Raw genomic sequence first — 26,793 nt, 5'->3', positions numbered from 1 at the left:
GCGCGGAAGGCGCGGGGCTGCGCGCGGACGGCGCGGGGCTGCGCGCGGGCGGGGCGCGGCGGCGCGGAGACGCGGAGGAGGCGGCGACGGGACGCGGCGGGAGGGGAAGGGGCCATGGCCGCCCGGTGAGGCGGCGAGGCAGGGGCGCCCCGCCCCGGCCCCGGCCTCGGTCAGCGGCGCGCGCAGCGAGGACATGGGGCCCCGGAGCAGCCGCCGCCGCCGCCGCCGCCGGAGGACGCGGCCCTGAGAGGCCGCCGGGCCCCGGCGCTGCGCCCCGGGCGGGGTGAGTACGGGGGAGGGGCCTGCGGGGGGCGGGGCGGGGGCGGGGCCGGGCCCCCTCCCCGCGCGGCGCCCCCTCCCCTGGCCTGGCGGGCGCGGGACGCCCGGCGCCGGGCCCGCACCCCGCGCTGCGGCCGGGCCCCTCGGGCGGGCGGGGCGCGGCGGGCCGGGAGGGGCGCGGGCCTTTGTTCGGGACAATGGCGGGGCCGCCCCGGCCCGGGGCTCCCCGTCCGGGCGATTCGGCGGCCACCCCGACCCTGCCCCGCGCCCCGGCTGGGCCCGCCGCTCGGGGAACCCTGGGCCTCAGTCTCGGGCGGGGGCGCCCGCACTTCGGGGCGCTCCGACGGACTTCCGGGCCGGGCCTCGGGGCGGGAGGGGCTGTCCCGGCGGTCGCAGGTAGGCAGGGTCCCCTACTCCCGTGCGCTCCCGCGCACCCCCGCGGTTTGAGCCCCGTGCGCCTCACTCGGCTCTGCGCGTGGAGAGGCCGGCGCGTTTCCGGGGCCGTGTGGTGAGGGTAGCGGGTTCTCGGGTCGTCCCCGTCTCTGATAGCATCCACCAGGCGGTCACCCGAATGCCGGCAGAGGTGCCTGGCGGAGCCTCAGGGCAGGGGCTGCCCTCGGAGCCTGTGCGGCGCTGCCACACCCTGTGGGTTTGCTCCGAGGCCGAGTTCCTTCTCCCTTGCTGCATTGCACCATGGGTATCGAGAGGGCTTGGAGTTTGGGGACCCAGACCCGGGTAGGCTGTGGAGTCGGATTCGGTCGGGCAAGGATAAGGCCGGCCCTGAGTTTCAGCCGAGCACTGTGCAGGCTGGAGCGCCCGGGCCTGGCAGGGCCGAGCGGGCGGGGAGTGGAGGTGGCAGGCGCTGCGCTGCCTCAGCCTCACGCGAGCACCCCCTCCCTGCAGCCGAGTCGCCCGCTGTGCTATGAGCAGTCAGAGCGCCGTCTCCACAAGAGTTTACAAATGAAAATGGAGGAAATGTCTTTGTCTGGCCTGGATAACAGCAAACTAGAGGTGAGGGCCCCACGTGCACCTCCAGCTCTCTCTGCTGGTGTCTGCATGACAGCCGCCACCCGTGATCAGGAAGGGGCACCCCGGAGCCGGCCGCTGAGTCGCCACCAGGTGGGGGCAGCCGTGGTGACGGGCCTCTCCCCGGCCCAGGCCATCGCTCAGGAGATATACGCAGACCTGGTCGAGGATTCGTGCCTGGGGTTCTGCTTTGAGGTGCACCGGGCCGTCAAGTGTGGCTACTTCTTCCTAGACGACACGGACCCAGACAGCATGAAGGATTTCGGTGAGCTCCTGCGGGGAGCGCCCCAGCTGCGGCGGGGCTGTGCGGGGTGGCCCCGCACTGACCGTCACCTCTCCTGCCCCCAGAGATCGTGGACCAGCCGGGGCTGGACATCTTTGGGCAGGTTTTCAACCAGTGGAAGAGCAAGGAGTGTGTCTGCCCAAACTGCAGCCGCAGCATCGCCGCGTCTCGCTTTGCTCCGCACCTGGAGAAGTGCCTGGGCATGGGGCGCAACAGCAGCCGCATTGCCAACCGCCGGTGAGGGCCTGCTAGCCTGCACCTGGGGCGTTTGTGGGGCACAGAGCGTGGGTCATGCGCAGCCCTGGACGTCCTCCCCCCGGAGCTCTAAAGGCAGCTGTGGACACTGGGCCAGCCTGACGCCATGTCCTCTGCCCTCCCCTGGCAGGATCGCCAACAGCAACAACATGAACAAGTCAGAGAGCGACCAGGAGGACAACGATGACATCAATGACAATGACTGGTCTTACGGCTCGGAGAAGAAAGGTGTTTGGGGGACTGGGGAACTTTGGGGTACACTGGCATGAGGTAGAGGAGTCAGGTGTGATGGTACACGGCTGGAGTCCCGGCACCCTGGGAGGCAGAGGCAGAAGGATCCCAAGTTTGAGCCCAGTCTGGGGAACTTAGGTGTTCTTTTTTTTGTGTGCCGGGGATTGAACTTGGGACCTTGCGCTTGTGAGGCAGGCCCCGGAACCACTGAGCTAAATCCCCGGCCCGAGACCCTGACTTAGGGCTGGTGATGTAGGTCAGTGTGAAGGCCCTGAGTTCAAATCCTAGTACTGCAAAGAAAATTGTCACGAATGACATGGAGAGTGGATAGTTTTGCCTTTTCTTCAGATCCTCTTAGGTTGGGGGCTTCAAGTGGCCCTGCCTTGGGCTGGAGAGTAGCTCAGAGGTAGAGCGCCTGCCTAGTGTGTCAAAGTCCTGGATTCACTCTAGTACTACAAAAAAAGTCAGAAAAGAAAGCGTAACTGCTCTTCATTCTTGTGTCCCCCACAGCCAAGAAGAGGAAATCAGACAAGGTGAGAGCAGGGCTCACATGGGGAAGTGTAGGCAAAGGACAGATACCTTTTTGGGGCAGGGTCCTCCTCGGGGTCTTGACTCAAGTCTGAGGTCGCTGGCGTGAGGGTGTCTGCTGGGCCAGGGGCTTCAGAGGTCCTGGGCGCCAGGTGGGCACAGGGCTTACTGGGAGGAGTAGCAGTTTGAGGGTGTTTCTTTGTCAAATGTTTTTCCTTCCCTGGGTTCTCGGCTCTCCCTTATCATTCCCCTTTCCCCAAAGCTATGGTATCTCCCATTCCAGAACCCCAATTCCCCTCGAAGATCCAAGTCTTTAAAACACAAAAATGGTGAGTAGCGTTGGAGCAACGGATGATGCCGCTGTGTCGCCGGGACTTGCTGGGAGTGGTGGGCAGGGCGGTGTGGAGGCGGGCCTGTGAGCCTTCTGTCACCCCCACTTCCTCTCTGGTTATTTTCAGGGTTCTCTGTCTGTACCTCTGCATCAAACACCCTTCCCCTTCTTTTTTCTTCTTCAGGGGAACTTAGCAATTCGGATCCTTTTAAGGTGAGCAGGGGCTGTCCCTGTGGCCCTTGTCCCCATGGGGTGGCTGGGGTCAGGTCCCCCTGCCTGCGTGCAGGTGGGATGAGGACTCAGGTGGTGACAAGGGTGTTTGCCCCACCCCTAACCTGTACCTGATTCCCACAGTACAGCCACTCAACGGGGATCAGCTACGAGACGCTGGGGCCCGAGGAGCTTCGGAGCCTGCTCACCACGGTGAGGAGCCCGGCGGGAGTGGGCCACTCGGCAGTGGTGCTCGCCCGCCTGCCCGTTGCGCCGGGGCCTTGTTCTGCAGTGCGGGGAGCCTCGGCTACGGGGCCAGGTCCCCGCCAGCCACCTCAGCCTCTGTCTCTCCGCAGCAATGTGGGGTGATTTCGGAACACACCAAGAAGATGTGCACAAGGTGAGCGCGGCCCTGGGCCTCGCCTCGGTGCGGGTTGGGGCACCCTGGCCCTGCCTCCACGCCGCTGGGCCCCTGGGCCTCACCGAGGGCCTGCTCAGGGCTGACCCTGCTGTCGCCGCCAGGTCCCTGCGCTGTCCCCAGCACACAGACGAGCAGAGGCGTACTGTGCGGATTTACTTTCTCGGGCCCTCGGCGTGAGTGACCGCTGGGGGCTGGCGTGCGGGAGGGTGGCAGTGGCTGCGCTCGAGCCCCAGCTGGCCCTCCCTCCGCAGTGTCCTCCCAGAGGTGGACAGCGCGCTGGACGACGGTGGCTTCGACATGGCCGACAGCCAGGCGCTCCTCAGCCGTCTGCAGTGGGATGGCTCCTCCGACCTCTCGCCCTCAGACTCGGGCTCCTCCAAGACCAGTGAAAACCAGGGCTGGGGCCTAGGTACTTGGCAGCCCCGGGTCCTGCGGGAGGCGCGGGTGCCCCTCCACCCAACCCGGCCGCTCACCTGTCCCCTCCACAGGCACCAACAGCTCCGAGTCCCGGAAAACCAAGAAGAAGAAGTCGCACCTGAGCCTGGTGGGGGCCACGTCCGCCCTGGGCTCCAGCAAGAAGAAGAAGCCAAAGCCCCCGGCACCCCCTACGCCCAGCATCTACGATGACATCAACTGATGGCGGGCACAGGGATGGCCTTTGGCTGAGCAGAGCCTCTGACCCTCGCCGGCGGCACTGCCTGGCACACGGACGCTGCTGGGGTCCAGGCTCGGCGAGCACGGGGGACCAGGCAGGTGGAGGGTCCGCGTGCGTGCCCCTGGGGCCGCCGGGGTCCTCTGCAGTGGAGCCAGCCTCGGCGTGCAGGCCTCAGACCTGGACACGATCGCCTTGGACACAGTTTGGTGGGAGGCGGTTTTCCTATTTATTCTGTGAGTTACTGGATGTCCGGCCGGGCCGGGGCCTGGCCTGGCCACTGCCCCGAGCTGCCTGCCCCGCCCCAGGAACTGGACCTCACCCCTCGGAGGCCCAAGGCAATGTGAAGGGGTCTGGGCTGGCCAAGGCGGGCCGGGCACAGAGCCGCGCTGCCCGTCTGGTGGGCACCAGTGGCCGGATGCCGGGTGGTGCCCAGAACTGCACTGCCTCCCTGCCCCACGGCAGCCCCTCCATTCCCGAGGGTTCCTGGGCAGCCGCAGCTGTCCCTTGTCGTCGGGTGCCAGGAGAGGGCCGCAGCCTCGAAGCTTCAAGGAGCGGAAAGGGGAGGGCGGGGAGGGGTGGGCTGTCACCCGGACCCTGCCCTCCCTCCAGACCCGACCCTGCGGCGGTGAGGAGGGGCCGCGGTGAGGGACCGGTGCTGCTTTATTTGAAATGTTTTCTTACCTCATTCCCTGCCCCGGGAAGGGCGCAGCCTCGCCCTCCTGGGGTGGCCCCATGTCCCCTGTGCCCACCCTGCCCCTGCCCTGGGGCAGCTCAGCCCCAAGCTGCTGCTTGCCACCTTCCCCTGGACCACTCGTCCTGCTCTGTCCCAGCCTCCAAGCTGCCCTGTCCCCTCCTGCGCCGCTTTTAAGTTATTTATTCTGTACTTGTGGTTTGGGGCTTCGAGGAAAATCCTTACCTTGTGCCTCTCCCCGTGCTAGGAGTGGATGGGAGTGGGGTGGCTCTGCGCCCCGGGCCGATGGAGGGAAGGGTGGTGTCACTCCATGGGATGTCATGCCAGTGTGCCCACCGGCCTGCTCTACATCCAGAGAGATGTACAGCTCCTCACGGGCACCGTGCGCCAGGACAGGTGCCCATCTGGGCCGGAGCTGCCCTGTCCCGTCCCCTGGTATGCGCTGGGTGTGTCCCACGATGGAGTGGCTGGTCCCCAGGCCTGCTCGGACTGACTTGGGTTAGGGACCCTAGAGGGTCGTGGGAACAACTGGGCAGGGCTGTGGGACCCCGTCTGGAGCCCCAGTTTCCCCCTGGGGTGCTTCTGATTGTGGCTGATGCCTGGTTACAAACTGGTTTTTAACCCAAGCACTGTCATTATTTTTTAAAAAGTCAAAACGGTTTTGGCAGGAGGTAGAATAAATCCTGGGACCTGGGCGCCTCTCTTCTCGGCCCTCGCAGCCGCCTCCCTCTAGGGGCCACCCGGTCAGGAGTGGGCTGGAGGCCAGGGGCACAAAGCTGGGAACTCCCCCCCCCCCATGGCCTGGCCTCCCTGTGGGTGAGGAGGGAGCAGGACGCAGTCTGGGAAGGGTCTGTACACGCGCTTCCCCGGGTCCCGGCCAGCTGGTTCTGCACCCTTCCTGGCTGGGTGAGGAGGCAGCAGACCCCTGTCCCAGCGCAGAGCCCCCTCCTCCCAAGGGCAGGCTGGGTCCTGGCCAGTGCTGCTGCCCTGTGTCTGAGAGGGGTCTGTACTAATCCCACGGCCGGTGGCTTCCCTTCCATGCACCGCTCCCTCCTCCGCATGCCCAGGGCCACCCGCCTGGCATCACCGCATGCTGGGGTCATTGGGGGAGGGGGGGGGCTTACGCTGTCCTGTGGTCTTGAGATTTTTATTTTTGCATATAATCCATCCTGTACAGGTAGCTAACTTTGTAACCGCTGTGTACCCTCTGCCCTGGCTGCTGGTGTAAATAAACTGCATCTCCCATTGGTAGCCTGGCCTCCCTGCCCTCATTGCCACAGTGCTGGGGCAGGGGAGAGCCACATTCTGAATGTCACAGGAGGCACCTTGGCCACAAAATGCAACTTTATTCAGTCACAGACACCCAAGCCTTTACCCTGCTGCCAGGCCTGGGCCTGATGACCCCTCAGGGCCCAACAGCAGGGGCCGGCTGACAGCCAGTGCTCCACTTGCAGCCCTGGGCCTAGGGGTGCAGCACTGTAGCCTGGTGCCTTCCCACCTGAGCCCCATAAAAGACTAATAAGAAAGGCCAGCAAAGTGCTGAGAAGGGAGGTCCCCCATTCCCATAAGGGCAGGGGTGGCTCAGTGCTGGGGGAGGCAGGGACAAACTCACCCTGCCAGTGCCATGCCAGGCTCGGCACTACCACCAAAGGCCTCTGCAGCAGTGCCAGGCCCGGACATGGAGAGGAGTGAGAGCCCAAGCTTCCACGAGCCAGGCACAGCTCTGAGCCTGAAAGGGATGCCAGGTGACACCTGGCTTTCTACCTGAGTTGCACCAACATGGGGATGATTGTGCCTAGCCTGGCAGGCAGCCCAACGCCCACCAGCTGGCCCTGGCCTGGCCATCACCACAACCTGGCTACCACCCTCCAGGCCTGACCCAGCAGTGGCCTGGAAAGGGAAGCAGCAGTGCAGGGTGCCCATGCCCTGTGTGTCTCTCCAGGTCCTATCGCCCATACATCCCAAAAACCAAGAAGCTGAAGAAGACCGTGATGCCCACCAAGGAGACTGTGGCGGGGGCTGGGAAAAACTGGCAGTAGTTGATCCGGAAGTACCAGACCACGCCCAAGAGCACCACAAACATGGGCACCACAAGGCTGCCCACACTGATGCCCAGGCTGGGTGACTCTGCAGCCGAGGGGGCCAGGGGGGCTGAGGAGTCTGGGGCAGTATCCCCTGGGGGTGAGCAGTGGCAGTGGATCACACAGTTGTCAGTGATGTTCAGGGAACGCAATGTGCTCTTGGGATCCTGTAGCAGGCGGCCTCGGTAGATGAGTTTCACCTGGCTCTCTTGTCCAGGGAAGTATTTGCTGCAGGATGGAAGAGAGGGAAGAGGATGAGAGCAGGCCATCACGATGCAGGCCTATAATCCAGGCACTCTGGGAGGCTGAAGCAGTAAGGTCCCAAGTTTGAGCTCTGCAACAACCTGTCTCAAAAAGGCTGGGGGGCCGGGGATTTAGTTCAGTGGTTCCACTACCTGCCTCAAAAGCACAAGGTCCCAAGTTTGATCGAGTACCAAAAAAACCCCAGAGGGCTGGGGATGTAGCTCAGTGCAAAGGTCCTGGGTTCAATCCCCAGTACAGTACCAAAAAGCACAAAAGTAGGGTGTTGGGGGGTGGACTGACGGGAGTTTCCGCAGAAGTCTCCCACTGCCCTGGGCAGGGGAGGATCTGACACCCGCTCTCCTCCCATAGCTGCGTCAGCCTCCTCAAAGAACCAAGCCCTGGGGCCTCCACTCACCTCTTCAGGGCACCCACGGTGTCCTCCGGCGTGGCCACGGCCAGTTCCTCAGTGTCATTGAGGAGTTTGAGCCGCAGGTTGATGAGGGTGGCACCAGAGGGCAGGCAAGTGCCCCCATCTGACTCTGGCAGGTCTTCCGGAGCAGCTCTCTCCACACCCGCCTGCTGCCTGGGCAGGCCCTGGATATCCAGGAGCTGCTCTAGGCTGGGCTCCACACCTACCTCGGCACCCAGCTCCCTCGTCACATCCCCCCTGCTTGTGCAGGTCTCTTCAGCCTTCTCTTCACTGCCCTCCAATGGGTGGGGTAGCTCAGGGGACTCTAGGGTGCCTGGGCCCGCCATCAACTGGTCCACATGGCCCAAGTGGAGGACGGAGGTGTCGCCTGCTGACACAATAGTTCCCAGGAGCTGACTGCTACCGCTGTCTGCTACATATGTGGAGAGCCAAGCTAGGACCAGGGCCAGAACCAGCACCAGCACACCTGCCACCACTGTCACCTCATTATCCACACCCTCGATGAGGCTGACGCCAGAGAGCTCCATGCCTGGCTGCTGCCCGGGTCCACACTGCAGGAACAAAGGAGACAGTATCAGCATGGCTGGAGGGCCCGAAACCAGCTTCCAGGGTGAAGTTCAAACAGCCAGCTCTGAGAGAAAATGGGGTTCAGTGGCCTGTTGGGGGGACAGATCTCCCAACTGCAGACCACTGAGAGAGCAGGGCTTCACAAAAGCTGCTGGCCCTGCTGCTTCGCCTGCAGTTCCTGCTCACTGCCTTTTTGTTTGAAGGGGAAAAATGCCCGCTTCTTTGACCCCAGATTTCTCCAGGGTTCCTACCTGCCAAGCCACCTCCGAACCGGCTTCAGAGATGGAGAAGCCTGGAATGCGTGACTGGGGCTTCCCAGGAGGAAGAGTCAGCCACCCTTGACAGTGGGGGCACACACCCGTACCCTGATGGCTTGAGCCACGGGACTCGGCCTCATCCAAGCCAAGTCCGATTACCAGAGGACCACACTGGAGGGCAGCAGGCAACACATCTGCCACCTCTGAAACTCCTCAGCAAGCCCTGGGAGCCACGCGGGTGACACCAGAAGCAACCCTAACCCTAACTGCCATGCTCCTGACCACCTTGGGCTTCCCACCTGCAGAACCACCCCCGAACAGAAGTGATTTCTCAACAGCCCCACAAGCCCCCCTCGGTCTCTCTTCGAGCTCATTCTCTCTCCAGCTTCTCAGCAGGACAGGACGCAGCTCTGCTCTCTCCCTCCGCCAGGCCCTGGCCAAACCCCTCTGGTGGCCATCGTGACACTACTGGCTCGCCGGCACCTACAGGACGTCATTGAGCGCATCCACCTATCTGCCTCTACCGGGCAAGGATCACATGGATTTCTCGCACTTGAATGCTCAGCAAACGCCACAGTAGTCGCTCAAAGAATATTTATGGACATAACATTGGAGTAGTCTCCATATCCTTAACAGACGGGCCCTAGAGTCAGAAAACATCCAATTTTAGTCCCGTCTTGCCTCTTCCTAGCAATGTAACCTCGGGCAACGTTCTCATAACCTTGGTGTCCTCATCAGTGCAGTGGGGTTAAAAACAGTACCTACCTCATAAGGTTGCTCTGAAGATGACGCGAAGCCATCGAAGCAAATTAATGCTCGCAAGCCTGGCATATTGCAATCGCTGAGCGAACAAACGGTAGCTTTTGTGTCACTCCCACGACTAAGCCCGCAAGGGAGAAGCTGTCACGGACCGCGACCAACCGGGGGGGAGACAGGCCCGAGCGAGCCGGGTGAGGACGTCGCGGCAGGGGCGCGGGCCGGCACAGGACCCGTCTGCCTTCCGCCGGCAGGGCGATCCTAACCGCCCTGCGAGCGCTGCCCCGCGCCGCGGGCCGGGAGGGTGGGCGCGGGTGCGGACCTGCACACCCCGGCGGGGCGGGGCGGGGCGGGGCGGGGTCGGCGGCGCGGGGCGTCATGGGAACGGCAAGGCGCTGGGACCGGTGCTGTGCCTTGACGAGGAAGGAGTCCTCACCTGAAAAGGCCAGAGTTAGTCTTTTGACTTCCCCAGGGCGGCCCCTGGTTTCGTCTCTCCGGTGGGGCCCGCAAACCCCGATTCTGTCCGGAGCCCGGTTTCTTCCGGCTTCTCCCGGAAGCTGTTAGAGCAAGGACAGGAAGTCCCGCCTCCGTACCGTCAATTGATGACGTAGAGCTACGTAAGGTGTGCTGACGAAGGCGAAACTTCAATTAAAAGGGACAGATGGGGGGGCGGAGTCATTGTTGGCGGGATCCCATCCCTCCCCGGGCAGGACTACGCGTGGTGGGCGGGGCTCAGGCCGCTCTGGGGTAGGAGGCGGGGCTGGAAGGGGAGCAGGAAGGGGTGTGGCCTCGCGATTGGCGCGCCTGCGCAGAGCCAGCGGCTGGCTCCTTCCTGGGCTCCTAGCTCAGTTGGCTGGCTCTGGCCCTGAGTCCGTGGGGTCAGCGAGACCCGGAATCCAAGCTCGGAAGGAGACCGGCAAGGAAGTGTGGCGTCGGGCGGCGTAGGACACAGATCTACGGCCTTGCGGGCTTGGGGCGAAGAAAGCAGGAGCCAGGGCCGGATTTAGCTCAGTGGTTCTGCCACCTGCCTCAAAAGCGCAAGGTCTCGAGTTCGATCCCCGGTACCAAACAAACAAAAGAAAGCAGGAGCCAAAGCAGGAAAAATTTTTCTTGTTGTTTTGGCTTGAGACGGAATCTGTGTAGTACAGGCTGGCCTGGAACCCATTGCGATCCTCCCGCCTCAGCCTCCTGACAGCTGGGATCACAGGCGTGCGCCACGAGGCCCGGCTGGAGCCATCTTTTAGAGCAGTTTGTCAGTCTGTCACAAACACAGCCTGTGTCACAGAAAAAGTAATAACTGCTCTAAAGCCACAAGGACTAAAGAAGGAAAGAGCCCTGTTAGGAAACCAGGGTGGGTGATGCAGCAGGGCTGGGGCACAGGGGTGCGGTGGGAGGAGGTGCAGGGCCCAGAGCAGGGGAGACCCTCGGCCGGCGCTGGACCTGAGCTGCGCCTCGGGTCTTGGGTTTGTTTCCGGAACACGGGAGCTTCCTGCTGACCTCGGGTTTCTCGGCAGCAGGGATTCCCGGGCCAGGGTGTCCCGCTCAGGTCACGCATGCTTTGACTTCCTCAGGACTGGGGATGGTGAGCGTGGCAGGGCAGGGCCAGGATGCCCTCGGAGGCACCGCCCACTGCCTCGGCCAGGCAGGACCTGGAGCCGCAGCGACTTCCGAGCTCCCAGACTCGGACGCCCCAGCCCCGGCTCACTCCACCAAGGCGTGGCGCCAGGGCCGGGCCTCCCGCCGGGTACGTGTTGAGAGCCCTGCCAGGGGCATGGGGCTGCTCACCGGGGGGCTGGGGAGGGGGGGGGGGCTGGTGTGCCTCACACGATCCCAAACCTGGGCTCCATCCCCAGATCTGACTGAAAAAGATAATGAAAATAAAATAGTTTAAGAAACATTCTTTTAAAAAGGAGCCCAGGCTGGGCATGGTGGTGCACACCTGTCTCCCCAGCACTTGGGAGGCTGAGCCAGGAGGATCACTGTGAGTTCGAGGCCAGCCTGGGCTACATAGTGAGTTCCAGCCCAGCCTGAACTACAGAGGGAGACCCTGCTTCAAAAAACAAAACAAACGCCCCCAAAAGACAAAACAACAAAAAAGAAAACGTGTACACAGAAAAAATGTCAGAAAATAACTTATTACATATTTAGCTTGGTATATATGATTGTCAACTACAAATAAAATTTATAAAATGTGTTTCAAACACATGTATGAAACTTAGGTGTGGTGGCATGCATCTGTGATCCCAGCCCCTTGGGAGACTGAGACAGGAGGGTCACAAATTTGAGCCCAGTCTGGGCAACTGAACAACTTAGTGAATACCTGTCTCAAAATAAAAAGGAAAAAAGGGCTGGGGATACAGCTGTGCAAAGGCCCGAGGTTCGATCCGCAGACTGTCATTGTGGGGAACGATGAGGTCCTAGGGCAGTGACACAGGCCAGTGACCCCAGCTACTTGAGAGGCTGAGGCAGGAGGAGCATAAGTTCAAGGCCAGCCCGGGCAACTTAGTGAGACCTTGTCTCAAAATAAAAAATAAAAGCAGGGCTGGGGACGCGGCTCGGAGTTGGGGCGCTTGCCTAGCATGTGGGGGGCTGTGGGCTCGTCCCCGATAGCGTGAAATGCAGTAAAGGGCTGGGTCCATGGAGAAGCATGGGAGAGCAGCCACCTACTGTGCAGGAGGCCCTGGGTGAAGCCCACCTGGCTTGCTCGCCTTGTCTCTGAGGGGCCAGGGAGTGGCCAGGGCCCAGCCTCGGGGTTGTACCCCCTGCCCTCGGCCAACCAGGCCAGCTGGCTGCTCACGGTCTCCAGGACGGCGTTGGCAGGGTCCCGGTCCTGGAACGGCGCCTGCACCTGCTGGAAGTTGCCCTTGCTGGCCATGGCCCAAGGGTTCCGGGTGGAGCTCTCCTGTGCCCACCGAGCCCGGTGGAGCTGGCAGGTGCTGAGCTATGAATAGGCCCAGTGCCGGCTCAGCAGTGCAGCAGGCTGTGGCCTGGGCAGGCCCTGCGGCCTCCCCCCCCCCCCCGCAGGGAGCCTGGAGCTGTGACCTGGGCACAGCAGCCACTCTGTGGGGGCCTCAGGCCGCCCCGTGGGGCACAGGAAGGCGGCACAGGTGTGGATGGGGGCCCTGGGGCATCCAGTCCCGGAGGAGGGGCTGGGTGAGGGGCACAGTGGCGCCTCCACACCGCCCCAGCTCCGGCTGTCACTCCCCAGGACCCAAGCCCCCACCCGCTGCCCACCGGGGCCCCAGCGTTCTCGGTCCCTGTGGACAGGACTGTGGCCTCCTGCATAGCCGCCCCGCCACGCCATCCCCGGAACATGGCTTTCCCAGTGCATGTCCCAAGCCCCCCGGAGGTGGGCTGCCGGGTACCAGTGCTCCACCCCTCGCGAGCTCCTCATCCCTGCTGGGCAGCAGCTACCCAGCTCTGCCAGCCCTGCACTCCCGCCACGGGGCTCTGGCAGACAGCAGGTGCCAGACTTCCTTCCAGCAGGCACAGAGGGCAGGGGTGTTAAGGTCACAGTGCTCGGGTCCTGGGTGGGCCTTTGGCCCACAGCTCGGCGCCCCGGCCGGTGACAAGTGTGCTGTGGCTCTTTGGGCCTAGGGGCGGGGACCTGGTGCAGAGTCAGGCCCTGCGCCTGACAGGACGTTTGCTGCCAAGCACTCCAGAACAAGCGACACAGACAGCGGCCGAAGCTTTATTTCAGGCTCTGGGGAGTGGGTGTGGGGCAGGGCCTGGCCTGGGTGGCCCCTGTGGCTCCCAGCACCTCTCAGGCACCAAGCAGGTGGATGAGAGCCATGGCCAGAAGGCAGTGGGGCCGGGGTGGGCTTGGCTGAGCCCTGAGACACCCGTGCCTGGAAGTCAGGCCTGCAGATCGGGGCCTCGAGATGGGTTTGGGGCAGCGGCCCAGGCAGGCACGGGGCACCCGGCCCGTCTCAGCCCCGCCTCCTCCCTGGTGCATGGAGCCGAGTGGTGAGTGTGGGGCCGGTACAGGCTGCTGCTCACGGTGGCCCTGCCTCGGGGTGGCCCGAGCCGCCACTGCCAGTAAAGAGGTTGTCTGGGAGCTCGCTGAGGAGTCGGTCCAGGCCGTCTGTGACACGGAGAGGCAGCACTCGGGCACTGGGCGGGCGGCACAGGGCTTCGGCTCCCAGGAGGACACCAGACTGCCCCCGCCTCCGTCCGCCAGGTGCAAGGGGCCCTCTGTCCTCCACCCAGAGCCACCACCTGGCTGCGGTGGGCAGTGTCCCTGGGAGACTCGGAAGCCATCACAAGTGTTCAGAACTGGTTGGCCATAGGGACAGTGGCAGCCCAGGCCCAGTGAGTAGGGCGTGGAAAAAAGGGAACCCGTTCTTGTTAACAGCAGCACTGAAGTGGGGAGGCTGAGGCGGGAGGGTGGCCCTGACTCCAAGGCCACCTGGCAAGACCCAGTCTCCAACAGCACTGATCCTCATTCCTGCGGCCTGGGTGTGGTAGGGGGCTTCTGACAGCCCCACTTCACCCACCCGAGAACGGGGTGTAAAGAAAAAACCAGACCCCTCTTGAAAGGTGCGTGTGCTCAGGCTCCACCCAAGAGCCCCACTCCCTGGGCGGGTTAGGGAGCCCTCGAGTCCACCACTGTCTCAGCTGCGCCTTGGAGCTGAGCCCCAGGTTGGGCAGCAGCGGCAGGAAGGAAGCGTCAGTCTGGGAAGGTTGCATGGGGCACAAACCAGTCATCCCAGCACTCAGGAGGCTGAGGCAGAAGGGCTGCAAATTGAGCCCAGCCTGGATGACTCAGCAAGACTCTGCCTCAAAACAAAAAAGTAAAAATGCCTGAGATGTAGCTCAGTGCAGAGGCTCTAGGTTCAACTCCCAGAAGCAGAAAATAAAAAGCATTCAGATTGTGCAGTGTGGACCACTCACAAGAGAGGATGGGCAGCCAGGGGAACAGGGCCCTCCCAGCCGGGGTCCTCACCGTCCACAGCTTGCTCCTCAGGGGACACCCCTGCTCCTGGGCTCTGCCTTGTCCTCAGGCCCAGCCCAGGCTGTGCACCCACATCCGGCTGGCGTCTTCCCCAGGAACTTCCTGGGCCCTGGAGACAGAGAGCCCGGTTACCTACTGATGCCCGTGTCTCTGGGCGGTGGCCAGGCCGGGTCCCATGGCCCCTGGGGAGGGACGGGGCAGAGCCAGAGACCTCCCTGCTGGCCCCTCCCCGAGCCTGGGCTCCGGCTGTCTCTGAGGCAACCACACAGCACATGAGCTAGAAGGCCGCTCAGTACCAAAGTCTAAGCTGCTAAGAGCCCAAAGGAGCCCCTGCCTGCACAGGGGACAGGAAGAGGCAGCGAGACTGCTGAGCCTGATGGCCAGGGGATGGGAGAGGGCGGGGTGCATTCACCAAGTCTTGATGATTAGGAATGTAAAAGTAAAGCTGGGCATGGTAGTGTGTGCCTGTAACCGCAGCTACTCAGAAGGCTGAGGCAGAAGAGTGCAAAGCTATGGCCAGCCTGGGTAGCCGAGACCCTGTCTCACAAAATGAAGAGCAGGGGCTGGGGTGGTGGCCCAAGCCTCTATCCCAGCAGTGTGGGAGGCTGAGGCAGGAGGACCATGAGTTTCAGTCCATCCTGGACGTCGTGGTGACTTAGCGAGACCTCATCCCAGAATAAAAGAAAATATGGCTGGAGATTCAGCTCAGTGGTTCTGCTGCCTGCCTCGAAAGCACAAGGTCCTGAGTTCGATCCCCATGCCCCCCAAAAAATAAAAGAAAAAAGAGCTGGGGATGCAGCTCAGTGTGAAAGCCTGGGGTTCACTCCCCAGTACCAAATGCACCCCCAAAAGACAGGAAGAGAGAAGCTGGAGTAGAGGCCTTTACTGCAGCAAGCGGAGGGCAGGGAGAAGGGGGTCTGGCGGCTCTGGTCTACCCGCGCTGTCCCGAGGTCACAGGCTGCCCCTGACAGGAAGGGGCTGTCCCCTAGGCCTCCAGGGGGCAACGGACCCCCGCACCCTGGCCCTCACCTCGAGGGTGGGCTGCAGAGGCCGGAGCAGGTCCCTGTCCCCGGAATCTGGGCTGTAAACGTGGACCAGGTTGCTGGGCGTCACATTGAGGTAGTGGTTTCGGAGGGATGGGGAGAAGACACCAACCTGCAGCACAGGAGGACGGGGCAGCATCGGATGGGCCCCGGGGCCAGTCTGCGTCCCACTCTGGCCCAGCCAGGCCCGCGCACAGCCTGCTAGGGCACCAGGCAGGGACAGGGCAGGGGCGGGGACAGCCGGGCAGGCTGAGGCCTCACGTACCTGCCGCAGCAGCAGCACGGCACCCGGCTTCAGCTCGCCCTGCCAGGCTTCTAGCAGCGCCCGGTGCAGCGTCCCCTGCATCTCCCCTGTGACACCACGCGGCCGTCAGCTCAGGGCCACGGCTGTGCCTCCGTCTCCCCACGTGTGGGGGCCTCACCCGTGGGGTCTCTCAACACCGCACTGGCATCCACAGTGCTGCGAGTCAGGGACTTGATCATCACGGCCATGGTGGGGACCTTGTTCCCGGGGAGCTGCTTCAGGGCGGCCTGAGTAGAGGACAGCTCTGCCACCGCACGGCCGCCGCTGCCCCCTCCGCAACAGGGTGGGCCCGGGCACCCGAGGGGGCACACGCAGCCCTCGCGGACCAGTGGGCCAGGGCCTGGGACGCGGGGTGCCAGACCGCACCTTCCGGAGCACCGTGGCCACGCTGCAGGTGTGCAGGAAGCAGGCGGGGTCCCCGTCGTCCAGCCGCAGTGCCTCCTTCATGGCCAGCCAGGCTCCTTGGCCCAACTCCTCCTCTGCGGACGCCTGGGAGCTGGTGACCAGGGACTGGGCCCAAGCAGAAGGGCAGTGTGACCGGCTGGGTGGAGGGCAGAGGCCGACCTGGGTCTGTCCTCACACAGCCCCTTCCTCGGGTGCTGGGGCGGAGCCACACCCGCCCCTGGGGACAGCGCCCCGGCCCGCGTGAGTCCCCACTGCCCACGGTGGCTCCCGACCATGGTCTGCCTTTGCCACCAGCCCCAATCAAGAACGCTTTGGACCCGAGGGCTCTGAAATGGACAGGACGTGGGAGGGGAGAGAAACTGGGGCTAGTTAAGGGCCACCAAAGGTAGAGGGCAGAATCCCGAGTGGAGGGTCACAGGTATGACCTCACTTCTTGGTTCGTGGTTTTGAGACAGTGCCTGGCCTTGTACCCCAGTCCTCCTGCCTCAGCCTCCCAAGCCCTGGAATAACAGGCGTGCGCCACCACCGCGCCTGGCCTGATGTGATTTCCACCTGGAGCAGCAGCCAGGCCTGGGCCCAGTTCAGGGACTGGCATCCAAGATGCTGCCCCCAGCTGCCCGCCCGGCCCCTGTGGCACGGGCCCAGCAGTGTGTGCTGGTCCCGGGGATGCCATCGCCCAATCACCTCGGGGCGGAGCTTGGCCAAGGCGCCGTGGGCCGGGGTCTGCAGCGTGGAAACCACGATCTCCTCTGGGTTCTCGCCCTGCTGCGGGCAGAGGGGGCGCTCAGGAGGCGATGGGGACCAGGCGCGACGCGGCTGCAGCTCCGAGGCGCGGCGGAGGCGCTTGAGGGACACAGGGGACGTGCAGGCGCTGGGCCAGCAGAGCAGAACCCGGACAGAGGCTGGGAAGGGGCAGCAGCACGGAAGATGGGAGATCGACCATGGTGCCTTTCAGGCAGGGGATGAAGCTGGGCACAGTGGTGGACGTGATCCCAGCCCCAGGAGGCTGAGGCAGGAGGACCACAGATTCCGATCCCATCTGGGGAACTGAGTAATTTAGCAAGACTGTCTCAAAATAAAAAATACAAAAAGGGCTGGGGATGTAGCTCAGTGCAAAGGTCCCCAGTAGTGCAAAAAATAAAGAAAGAGAGGCCGAGATGGAAGGCCCACCACGCCTTGGCCCAGCCTCCTCTGCCAGGTCCTGAGCCCACCATGCTGTCCTCTCTGTCCTCCCCGGGAGACTCCTCCGCTCACCCCATCCACCTCCTACTCACCACCGGATCCCAGGCAGAGTGCCCTGGCCCGCCTCGCTCACGCAGTACCCTCTGGGCCCAACCCTGGCTCACCCCTGCTCCTGCCCTGCGCTGCCAGCCTGTCCTGCACCTGCCTCTCCGTCCTGACCGTGTTCTGGCTCTGAGCCGGGGCCCTGTCCACCCTGCAGCCTTGAGAGTGAGGAGTCCACGACACATGGACGCCAGGGGTTTCACACTCGCTTCCTGCCCACATTTCCTAAGCATCCTCCCTCCCTCCCAAGTGCTGGGGTGGAGCCCAAGGCCATGTGCCTATGAGGCAAGGCCCAGAGGCTCTGGAAGTGTGTGCTTCCCGCCAGCTCTGGCACCTGCCCACCAGGGCCCCAGAAGACAGCAGGTGAGGGAGCAGCACTTACCTGCTGCGGCAGAAGCCCGGCGGGGCCAGGGAAGCGGCGCCTACAGGCCCGGACCCGGGTCGGGGTGGCGGCGGTGACCAGCTGCACCAGGTGGTTGGTGACTATGGGCGTCTGCAGTGGGGCCCGGGGGCCCCTCAGGGTGCCGATGGGTGATACTGCGGGGGGAGCAGGGGCCCGGGATGGTGGGGCCACCCCCAGAAGGACAGCCGGGCTGTGGGCTCCCAGGGCTTGGGGTCTGGGAGTGTGGGGTCTGCCGCCTGCCCAGGTGCGGGGCGGCAGAAGGGGCTGCCTGGGTGCAGGGCTCCAGGGGCCACAGTGGGCAGGGGCCCCTGTGGGGAGGCGCAGCTGGGGTGTGTGCCCCGGCAGGGTGGCCCTGGGGGACCCAGCAGGCTCTGGGGTCCCCTGGCCGGGGCGGGCACTCATGGGGTTGGAGCTCAACCCACTCGGGCCTGTGATCCGGGCCCTCTTAGCCGGCATGGGGTCCTTGGTGCCAGCCCCCAGCTCCAGCTCCAGGCCAGCCAGGTCCTGGCCCACCTTGTCCTGCTCCGGGCCCTCCAGGGCTGCCCTGGCCCACACTGGCCTCTGTCCGCCCAGCCAGCTGCTGGAAGTCAGGAGCGGCCTCAGGGGAGCCGTTCTGGAGGAGCAGGGGTCCTCGACAGCACCTGGCGTGCAGGGGGTGGGGGGGCAGAGTCCCGGGGCAGGTGGGCGCAGGGCCAGGGGGCTTGGGCTCGGTGACCTCGAGGCCTCCATCGGGCAGGAAGACGTGGGGCACAGGTGCCCTGCCGTCCTGGGTGGCACCCCAGCAAGCCGGCTCTCCGCATCCTCCAGGGCAGACAAGAAATCCTAAGAGAGTCAGGTAGGTGCCTTCAGGTCCAGAAACTGAAAGAGATGCCCAGCCTCTACCATCAGGCGGGCAGGCAAGGGGCTGGCACCCAGGTCAAGCGGGGGCTCTCACCCCCCTCTGAACTGGAGTCTCCTGCAGCTTCCATCAGAAAAGCTCTCTTTAGGTTTTTTTCTTTTTTGAGGCAAAGCCTCACTAAGCAGCCCAGGCCGGCCTTGACCTCATGCTGACCCTCCTGCCTCAGGAGGGCGCTGTAACAACAGGTGAGCACCATCACTGCCATGCCCAGCTCCAGAAAATCTGGCGAAACTGGCAGGTGCCAGGGCCTGGACGAGGCCACTGTAACCTGGCTTCAGATCTGGCCCGGACCCTCATCCTCAGAGGAGGGACAGGAAGAAGGGAGAGTAACCCTCCTCATGCGGAAGAGACACCACAGGCCACCCGGGTGTTCAGTCCCCTGCTGTCCTGGTCTCTGAGGACAGCAAACTCATCACCTGTCTGACCCAGACCCAGGAAGGGTCCTCCAGACCGAATGTGTGACGGGCGACTCCCCTCTCAGGACTGGCACAGTTGAGCAGGTTGTACTGCTGCGTTTCTCAGCACTCAGGGATGAGAAGGGTCTACACCAGCTGGCCCAGACCAGGCAGGCGGATCCCAGAGCCCATGGACCCAGCCCCTTACCTCATCCTCGAACTCCTCATCCACGGAGAACAGTGTCCACGGGCCGAGTGCCTGGGAGGGAGCAGCGGCTGAGGCTGGGGAATTGGGACCACCTGGGGCGCCAGGCCCTCTGGCCAGCCCGGAGTGAGCGGGTTCTGGGCGGTGCTGGTGCTGGGGGAGGCAGGATGGGGTTAAAGACCAAAATGACTGAAAAGTCTTCTAGATCTGAATCCAGGTTTTTAATTGAAGCACCATTTTATTTTATTTTATTATTTTTTTATTTTTATTTATTTATTTATTTTTGGTACCGGGGATTGAACTCGGGAACTTGCGCCTGCTAGGCAGGTGCCAGAACCACTGAGCTAAATCCCCTGGCCCAAAGCACCATTTTTTATTTGACTTTTGTGTGTGTGGTACCAAGGATTGAACTTGGGACCTTGTATTTTCCAGGCAGGCGGCAGAACCACTGAGCTAAAGCCCTGGCCTTAAGCACCATTTTAAAGGCAACACGAGATCCAGAAAGATAAAAGAAAAAGAAAAAGCGGCTGGGCGTGGTGACAACCACCTGCAATCCCAGCACTGGAGAGGCTGAGGCAGGAGGATCGCCCATACATAGCCTGGGGCACATAGTGAGTTCAAGGCCAGCCTGAGCTACATAGCGAGACCCTGTTATTACTACAGAATTTGACCTTTCAGGCATAAAACCTCCCACACGGACACGCATCTTTCCATAGTCCAGGTCACTCCTTTTGGGGGTGTTTTCTGCTGTCTTTGCTACTTTCACTAACGTTTTTCTCTTTTAACACTCTTCATCTTAAAGGTGTGCGTTTCCTTTTCCTTGTTTTGGTTTTTTGAGTCAGGGTCTGGCTGCCTAGCCCAGGCTGGCCTGGAGCTCGCTGCGACCCTCTTGCCTCGGCCTCCCGCACCCCAAACCCGGGGACGTCGTCCCGTCCAGGCCGCCCGGAGCCGTTCCCGGGACCGAGCCAGGGCCGGCGGGGAAACTGAGGCCGGCGGGCGAGACGGGGGCTCCCAGCTCCCGTCGCGGCCCCACCGCCAGTCACCCCCTCAACCCGCGGGGCGCGCGTTACCATGGAGACCCGAGGCCTGCACGGCACCCTCGCCCGCGTCGATTCGAAGTCGCCGCCGGCGGAGGCTCCACCCCCTTAAAGGAGAGTGCCGGTTTCTCACCCGCCGACTTCCGGCCCGGCTTAAAGGGAAGGCGCGTGTCCTCTCGGTCGCCCTCCACCGGCCGCTCGGGTGCAGCCCAACAAACCCCAGCCGCCCTGCTGGTGCGAGGTCCCCAGACGCCCTGGGGCCGGAGCCCCCTCTTCCCAGGACCCCTCTCTGCCCGCTGATCCTGCAGCTCATGCTCGTCCCACAAGCAAGTTCTCCCGGTGACTGGGAGGTCCCAACCTCCAGGGCATCCCCACCCGAGCGCCCCGCAGCACCCTGTCTCCTCACCACTTCTCTTACTCTTTTTTGAGACGAGGCGTGCTGTGTAGTCCAGGATGGCCTTGAACTCACTATGTGCCCAGGGTAGGTATGGGTGATCCCCCTGCCTCAGCCTCCCGAGTGCGGGGCTTACAGGCTTGCTGGTGCGTACAGCTTAGCTTTTCTTTTCTTTTCTAGTGCAGTGCTGGCGTCAGTACCCAGGGCCTTGCACACACCAGGCAGGGCTCCCCACTGGGCTGCACCCAGCAGGTTGCCACGGGGAGGCTGTCTGTGAGGGGGGAGCTGGGGGCCCCCACTTCCGGGGTCTTCTCCTTGCTCCACCCTCCTGGGCAGAGCGGGGGCCTGGGCCCCAGCCAGAGTGGCCACTGCAGGTCCAGTGTCACCACTCCCGGCCTTCCCAGCACCTGGCACTCCCCACGCCCTCGAGGTGAGGAGGGGGCTGGGCCGGGCCTGAGCCGGGGGCCATCAGATCTCAGCAGTCCGAAGGCCTAGTGTGAGGCTGGGTCGATTCTCAGGACTCCAGGGAGCTGCGTGCCCTGAGACATGGGGACCAAGTCCTGGCAGTATGTTCGGCTCTGAGGGAAAAACCCCCACCCTCCACCTTTATGGCTTTGCTGGAGAAGCAGGTGTCCTCTTCACGTCCCCCACCTTCTCCAGACCACTATCCAGACCTCACAGGCTCCTGTGTGAACTACTGCAGCCCCACCTTCATGGCCCCATCCGGTTCTCCTTCCCAGCATGTGCAGCGCCCCACAGCGACTCTCCTTCTGCTGACTCCTGAGCCCAGTGGGCTGGCAGACACCTCCCTGTGGTGTCCTGTCTCCCGTGCAACTCCTTCTGGCACCACTGCCTCTCCATCTACCCCTTCCTCAAGGCCCTGCTCCCTCAGTGCCTCCCCCAGGAAGCCCTCCCTGACTGCTCTGCAACCTGGTCTCCCTCCTGAGCTCCCAGCCTTGGGGCCCTTCCTTGCTGCTTGGTTTGCCATGGGCCCCTCGTGGTCTCTGGGTCCCCTCGCACCTCCCTGGGGATATCACACTCCTTCCAGTAAGACTGTGGCTTCTCTCCTTAGGAAGCCAGCCTCTGGTTGAAGACACTGAGCTAATGTTTGTTGAATGACTTAATGCCTTTGCCAGGCAGGGGCGCAGGTGAGTCTGAACGACTCAGGCTCAGGGCCTGCGGGGAGTCTCCCCCCAGGGCCGAGGGAGTGAGGTGCAGGAGTTGCTTCCTCCAGGAGCAGAGTCCACGTCTTCCTCGCAGGGCTGCAGTGAGAGCCACTGATGAAAGCAGAGCTGCTGAGCTGACCACGCCGGCACCAATGTGGCCAAGTGTGCAGACACGCGTGGGGCTTGGGTGAGGCTGTCGCCGCGTTGCAGATGGGCACACGCGTGTCGCCCTTCCTTGTGCGGGTCAGTCACGTGATTGGCGCAGGTGCCCATGCGTGTGCCATGGTGGCAGTGGCCGTGGCGTGTGGATTGGCCACACCCAGCCGTGTGTGGGGCCAGCCGGTTTCCGGCTGCGTGTGGACCCCAACCACAGAGCCCTGGGGCGATGGCAGCCCCCCTCCGGGCACCGCCGCCACGCTGTCAGCTATGGGAACGACCGAGGCCTCCGAAAGGGCTGGGGCACAGGTGCGGGCGGTGTGGACAGGTCTTGGTCCCGCGAGCATCTTGCGGCGCGCGTGCGGCGCGTGGTCCGAGCTGAGCTCTGCGCTGAGTGTGCAGTGCGCGGTGTGCGCGGTGTGGGCCGCGCGCCTGGCCGCCCCGCCCCCGTCCCGAGGAGCCCTGAAGCCCGGCGGTGACGAGGGGCGGCGAGGTGAATCATTCAAGAGGCTCGGAGGGCGGGCGGAGGCTCGGAGGCGCTGACGCGATCAGCTGGGCGGTCGCAGGCCTCCTACTGGCCCCGTCCCCTCCCCTGGCGCTGGCCGGGCGGGCGGCTGAGTCATCTGGAGCTCGGGCTCCCCGGAAGGCTGGCGGCCGCGCCCGTGACGCCCCCGGGTCGAGTGAGGGGATGCGGGCGGGGCGGGGCGGGGCAGCCGTGGCGGCACTGACTGAAGCAGGAGGGGTCAGGGAAGCCCCACCTGGGCCGTGGCAGCTTCTCCGCTCGCCTCCGCCCCTGAGTCCGCCGGGTCCCTCCGGTGGCAGAAGACTGCACAAGCCTTAGGAGCGGGGATGCAGCTCCGGGGTGAGAGCGTGCAGGGCCAGGCCGGGTCCTCAGCTCCAGGCCACACGTGAGCCGGTCAGGGCGTCGCGGGCGTCGGTGTGCACCTAGCGCGCAGGGTTTCAGCCGAGCACCAAGAAACAAACAACACCGAAAATCTGGAAACAACCCCAACACCCATGAGTAGGGGGTGGAATAAAGAAACAGGGTGAGCCGGGTGTGGGGTCCACGCCTGTCATCTCAGTGCTCTGGGAGGCTGAGGCAGGAAGATCTAAAACGAGCCAGACACTACCTCAAAATAAAAAGTAAAAACCGCTGGGGTGGAGCTCCATGTGGAGGCCCTGGGTTCACTCCCCAGTGCCTCAGAAAAGGGGGAAGGGGCTGGGGCTTGGAGAAGGTGAAGGGCATGGGGAAAGGCTGGGTCCCTGCAGCTAGAGGCCAGCTCTGTCCCTGGGTCATGGCCAGGCTCCCTGAGGGCAGACAGCTCTGGGAGGATCTGCACCCTGGGGTGTCCACCGTGTCCCCCTCGGCCAGCCCCTCCCACGCTGGACGGTGGGAGTCTCCACAGCAGCCACTCCAGCCGTGTCCCTGGCTGCCAGCTCTGTCCCGGACCCCTGTCTCCTGCCGTGCTTTAGCAGGTAGGGCGCAGCTGCTGGAGGCTCTGGGCCAACTGCTGTCTGCCCATCTTAGTCTTTAATGCATCCATTGGGTGCCAAGACAAACGGTGGCAGCTGCACCAAGAATAATTTTTTTTTGCTACCAGGGATGGAACTCAGGACCTTGCACTTGTCAGGCAGGTGCGGTGCCACTGAGCTACATCCTCAGCCCAAGAATAATTTTTTTGTTGAGACCAGGTCTTGCTGTGTAGCCCAGGCTGGCCTCAAATACCCAGTGACCCTCCTGCCTCAGCCTCCCAGGTACCGGGACCACAGGTGTGCACCACTACGCCCAGCGGAGATTAATCTTTATTTTTAAAGAAAAATAAAGATTAGCTTGTCTTAGCAGCCATAATGCTTTCTCCCCAGGTTGCACAGAGATGGTGCAGGAGCCCTGGGGAGGGACACGGGCCTCAGGGCCAGGCTGGTTCCCCTCCAGCAGGCCCTCGGTGTGCTGCTGGCTGGCTGCGTGCTTTTCCAGATGGGGTGGAGCTGGAAGAGACCTTCACAGTCATCCAGGCCCCCTGCCCTTTGACAGGCGAGGACACGGAGGCTGGGGAGTGGCTGTGGGGTGGGAGGAGAGGGGCAGGAGGACACTGCCACCTCCTTCCGCACCTCAGCCAGACACCTGGGCTGCCCAGAGCCGCCTGTCGCCCGGGCTTCATCACACAGATACAGGGCCAGGGCCACGCGTATGTCCCACAGCTGTCACCAGAGACAAACCAGGGAAAAGAAAGAAGAGCGAGAACGAGGCCCAGGAGGGCGGGCTCCACACCGCTGCCCAGGGCCTGCAGGAGCGGCCACTCTGCTTGGGCAGTGGCGCTGTGGGCACCGGCAGGCCTCAGGCTTGGGGCACAGCAGCTCCTGCCCCTGGGTCATCTCTGCCCACACCTGGGGCAGCCTGGGCTCTCCCACCGCAGCTGCTCTGGGGACCAGGAGGCCGGAGCTGTGGCCAGCGCCCCACTGGAAGACTGCACCCGGGAAATCTGGGTGGCAGCAGGGAGGGCGCAGTGTGGCTGTGGGCCGAGGGGAGGGGACTGCTCTGTCCTGGGCCACTTCGCGGCTGCCACTTCTGCTCCTCTCCAGGTCCGGCTGTGGTGCTACCTGCCAGGTATGGGCTCAGGCCCGGCTCTCCCCGTGCTCACTGCCTTCTACGGCAGCCACGTCCGACACTGGCTCCCAGGCCAGGAGCTCCCGGCCACAGGGAAACTGAGGCAGTGGTTAAGGACGGGGCTCACAACCTGTTTCCATGGTGAATGGTCCTAGTGAGGGTCTCTGCCTCCCCAGGGCCTCATGGGAAAGGCAGGGTGCCCTTCCCTGCGAACCTGAGGCTGGCTCGGCTGAGGCACCTTCACGGCCCTGTGCCTGTAGTAGAGTGAATGCTGGATGGTGTGTAAGCCCCTAGTACTGAGACTGAACCCAGGCCCACACATCCTAGGGACTTGCCCTACCACAGAGCTGCGCACCCAACCCTTTTTATTTGTACTTGAGACCATTGCTGAATTATAACTTCCTTGGCCTGGTATAGCCTTTAACATTCCTTCATTCTCACTCAGCGTGTCTCTTGCTCCAGGCACCATGCTAGGCTGTCTGTCAGCCCAGCACTCTGAGAGGCTGAGGCAGGAGGATCTCAAGTTCCAGCCCAGCCTGGGGAACTTAGTAGGCTGTTTCAAAATAAAAAAAATTGATGGGACTGTAGCTCAGTGTGAAGGCCCTGGATTCAATCCCTAGTACCCCCCCCCCCCCAGAAAAAGAGAAAAAGAAGCAGCTCAGAGCGGCTGAGAATGTAGCTTGGGGGTCCAGTCATTGTTTGGTAGGAGTGAGGCTCTGGGTTTGATCGCAGTACTGAAAAAAAAAGGCTTATAGTTCAGGGAAGATGCAGGAAGCTGTTCCCAGGCCTCTTGATGAGGGCTGGGCGGGGTCCTGGGGAGGGCCGGCAGAGCCAGGCCCCTTGAAGGAATCGGGGCTTGACAGGCGCTGACCAGCAAAGGAGAGAACAAAAAACCAAACCCAGTCTGTGAGGGCCCTGCAGACCAGCTGCACACTGCTCCAGGGGGAGTGAGCCGCGGGCAGAGCCCAGAGAGCAGGGCTGAGGGGCCAGGCCAGGCCACCGAGAAACTCTTGGCTGCTTTTTCCCATGTTCCAGGAGAGGGCCAGGTGTGGAAGAGGGGCTAGGACTGCTGGGCTCCACCTCACTGCAAGAGAAGCTCTGGGCTGGGCCCAGAAATCAGGGTGGTATGCAGGCTGTGGTCATCTCAGCAAACAGGAGGCCGAGGCAGGAGAACTGCTGTAAGTTCCAGGCCAGCCTGGGCTGCATAGCGAGACCCTGTTGGAAAAAACAAAAATGGAACCTGGGCAGGTTGGCGCACGACTGTAATAGTAGTACTTGGAGGCTGAGGAAGGAGGATCACTGCAAGTTTGAGTTCAGCCTGGACTACATAGTGAGACCTTGTCTCAAAACCCCCCCAAACCCCCCAAACAAATAAACAAACAAAAAACTTCAGACAGGGCCGGGGATTTACCTCAGTGGTTTCACCGCCTGCCTTGCAAGCGCAAGGACCCGAGTTTGATCCCAGTACCAAAAAACAAACAAACAAACAAAAAACTTCAGACAACGTACAAAAAGCCCAAGAAAATAAAGAAAAACATATTGGCATTTATTTTTCAGGGCTTTTTTTTTTTTTTTTTTGGTACCGGGGATCGAACTTGGATCCTTCCGCTTGCAAGGCAGGTGGCGGAACCACTGAGCTACATCCCTGGCCCTTTTCAGGGCTTTTTATATGCATATATATGCAGACCCAGGATATGAATCTAATGTGTTGTTTACAATATTGGCCCGATTCAATAATACTTGTTGGATTTCTCTTCCCTTTCTCTTTCTTTTTGGTGCTGGGGATTGAACTCAGGGCCTTTGCACTGAGCCACATCGCCAGCCCTTTTTTGTTTTTTTTCTTTTTGGTACCAGGGATCGAACTTGGGTCCTTTCAGTTGTGAGGCAGGTGGCAGAATCACTGAGCTAAATCTCCGGCCACCAGCCCTTTTTTGAGACACAGTCTGTTTTGCCCAGTCCTGAGGTTGTCCAGGCTGGGCTCTAATTTGCCATCTTCCCGCCTCAGCCTCCCAGAGTCCTGGGATCACAGGCCTGCACCAACATGCCTGGCTTCTTTTCTTTCCTTTTTTTTTTTGGTTTTTTGAGGCAGGGTCTCCCTTTGTAGTTCAGGCTGGCCCTGAACTCACTACGTTCCCCAGGCTGGCCTTGAACTCTCAGTGATCCTCCTGCCTCAGCCTCCTGCATGCTGGGATTACAGGTGTGTGGCACCATGCCTAGCTCCTTCTGTTTTTTGAGATAGGGTCTTGCTTTGTAGTCCTGACTGGCTTCAAATTCGAGGTGGTTCTGCCTCAGCTTCCCAT

The 26,793-nt window shown here is 62.6% G+C and overlaps 3 protein-coding genes across 11 annotated transcripts; 1 reads left to right on the top strand and 2 right to left on the bottom strand.

The window, feature by feature from the left end:
• Nucleotides 1-106: 106 nt before the first annotated feature.
• Nucleotides 107-6,161, top strand: Atxn7l3 (ataxin 7 like 3). 7 transcript variants are annotated; one of them, XM_087202392.1, is made up of 13 exons: nucleotides 107-283; nucleotides 1,183-1,290; nucleotides 1,438-1,570; nucleotides 1,654-1,825; nucleotides 1,974-2,071; nucleotides 2,585-2,607; nucleotides 2,865-2,931; nucleotides 3,061-3,146; nucleotides 3,293-3,356; nucleotides 3,500-3,543; nucleotides 3,666-3,737; nucleotides 3,816-3,973; nucleotides 4,053-6,161. In XM_087202392.1, the coding sequence occupies exons 2-12, from the start codon at nucleotides 1,240-1,242 to the stop codon at nucleotides 3,951-3,953; spliced, it is 948 nt and encodes a 315-aa protein (XP_087058518.1). In that variant the 5' UTR covers nucleotides 107-283; nucleotides 1,183-1,239; the 3' UTR covers nucleotides 3,954-3,973; nucleotides 4,053-6,161. The 7 variants fall into 7 exon arrangements, with proteins under 7 accessions (XP_087058518.1, XP_087058514.1, XP_087058519.1 ...); XM_087202388.1 differs by having other exon boundaries at nucleotides 109-283; nucleotides 3,288-3,356; XM_087202393.1 differs by having other exon boundaries at nucleotides 110-283; nucleotides 2,886-2,931.
• Nucleotides 6,162-6,236: 75 nt separating this feature from the next.
• Nucleotides 6,237-9,852, bottom strand: Tmub2 (transmembrane and ubiquitin like domain containing 2). Of its 2 annotated transcripts, XM_021240261.2 has the most exons (4): nucleotides 9,681-9,821; nucleotides 9,254-9,329; nucleotides 7,650-8,215; nucleotides 6,237-7,219 (listed from the first exon to the last, which is right to left on the bottom strand). In XM_021240261.2, the coding sequence occupies exons 2-4, from the start codon at nucleotides 9,317-9,319 to the stop codon at nucleotides 6,856-6,858; spliced, it is 996 nt and encodes a 331-aa protein (XP_021095920.2). In that variant the 5' UTR covers nucleotides 9,320-9,329; nucleotides 9,681-9,821; the 3' UTR covers nucleotides 6,237-6,855. The 2 variants fall into 2 exon arrangements, with proteins under 2 accessions (XP_021095920.2, XP_012933082.2); XM_013077628.3 differs by lacking the exon at nucleotides 9,254-9,329 and having other exon boundaries at nucleotides 9,681-9,852.
• Nucleotides 9,853-12,919: 3,067 nt separating this feature from the next.
• On the bottom strand, nucleotides 12,920-20,291 carry Hrob (homologous recombination factor with OB-fold). 2 transcript variants are annotated; one of them, XM_021240215.2, is made up of 10 exons: nucleotides 20,206-20,291; nucleotides 19,139-19,288; nucleotides 17,617-18,459; nucleotides 16,635-16,715; nucleotides 15,912-16,055; nucleotides 15,664-15,772; nucleotides 15,507-15,592; nucleotides 15,228-15,353; nucleotides 14,190-14,307; nucleotides 12,920-13,328 (listed from the first exon to the last, which is right to left on the bottom strand). In XM_021240215.2, exons 1-10 carry the CDS (start codon nucleotides 20,206-20,208, stop codon nucleotides 13,240-13,242), a joined length of 1,749 nt encoding a protein of 582 aa, XP_021095874.2. In that variant the 5' UTR covers nucleotides 20,209-20,291; the 3' UTR covers nucleotides 12,920-13,239. The 2 variants fall into 2 exon arrangements, with proteins under 2 accessions (XP_021095874.2, XP_087058494.1); XM_087202368.1 differs by lacking the exon at nucleotides 20,206-20,291 and adding an exon at nucleotides 19,906-20,189.
• Nucleotides 20,292-26,793: the final 6,502 nt, after the last annotated feature.

This window comes from Heterocephalus glaber, unplaced genomic scaffold, assembly GCF_053883595.1.
Source record: "Heterocephalus glaber isolate CG9 unplaced genomic scaffold, H.glaber_assembly_v1.0 deba00001773, whole genome shotgun sequence".
Taxonomy (NCBI): Eukaryota; Metazoa; Chordata; class Mammalia; order Rodentia; family Bathyergidae; genus Heterocephalus; species Heterocephalus glaber.
Note: the sequence above shows the minus strand (reverse complement) of the source record. Positions and strands in the feature narration are given on the sequence as shown.

What these genes read in the sequence shown, in the direction of transcription:
- Atxn7l3 (XM_087202388.1), top strand. Translation starts at nt 1,240, where the DNA reads ATGAAAATGGAGGAAATGTCTTTGTCTGGCCTGGATAACAGCAAACTA. An exon ending in TGGATAACAGCAAACTAGAG is followed by an intron (nt 1,291 to 1,437) that starts GTGAGGGCCCCA and finishes TCCCCGGCCCAG; the next exon opens with GCCATCGCTCAGGAGATATA. An exon ending in TACTTTCTCGGGCCCTCGGC is followed by an intron (nt 3,738 to 3,815) that starts GTGAGTGACCGC and finishes CTCCCTCCGCAG; the next exon opens with TGTCCTCCCAGAGGTGGACA.
- Tmub2 (XM_021240261.2), bottom strand. Translation starts at nt 9,319, where the DNA reads ATGCCAGGCTTGCGAGCATTAATTTGCTTCGATGGCTTCGCGTCATCT. An exon ending in CTTCAGAGCAACCTTATGAG is followed by an intron (nt 8,216 to 9,253) that starts GTAGGTACTGTT and finishes TTGTTCCTGCAG; the next exon opens with TGTGGACCCGGGCAGCAGCC. An exon ending in ACCGTGGGTGCCCTGAAGAG is followed by an intron (nt 7,220 to 7,649) that starts GTGAGTGGAGGC and finishes TCCATCCTGCAG; the next exon opens with CAAATACTTCCCTGGACAAG.
- Hrob (XM_021240215.2), bottom strand. An exon ending in ATGAGGAGTTCGAGGATGAG is followed by an intron (nt 18,460 to 19,138) that starts GTAAGGGGCTGG and finishes TGACTCTCTTAG; the next exon opens with GATTTCTTGTCTGCCCTGGA. An exon ending in CTCTGCAGCCCACCCTCGAG is followed by an intron (nt 14,308 to 15,227) that starts GTGAGGGCCAGG and finishes CTCTGTCTCCAG; the next exon opens with GGCCCAGGAAGTTCCTGGGG.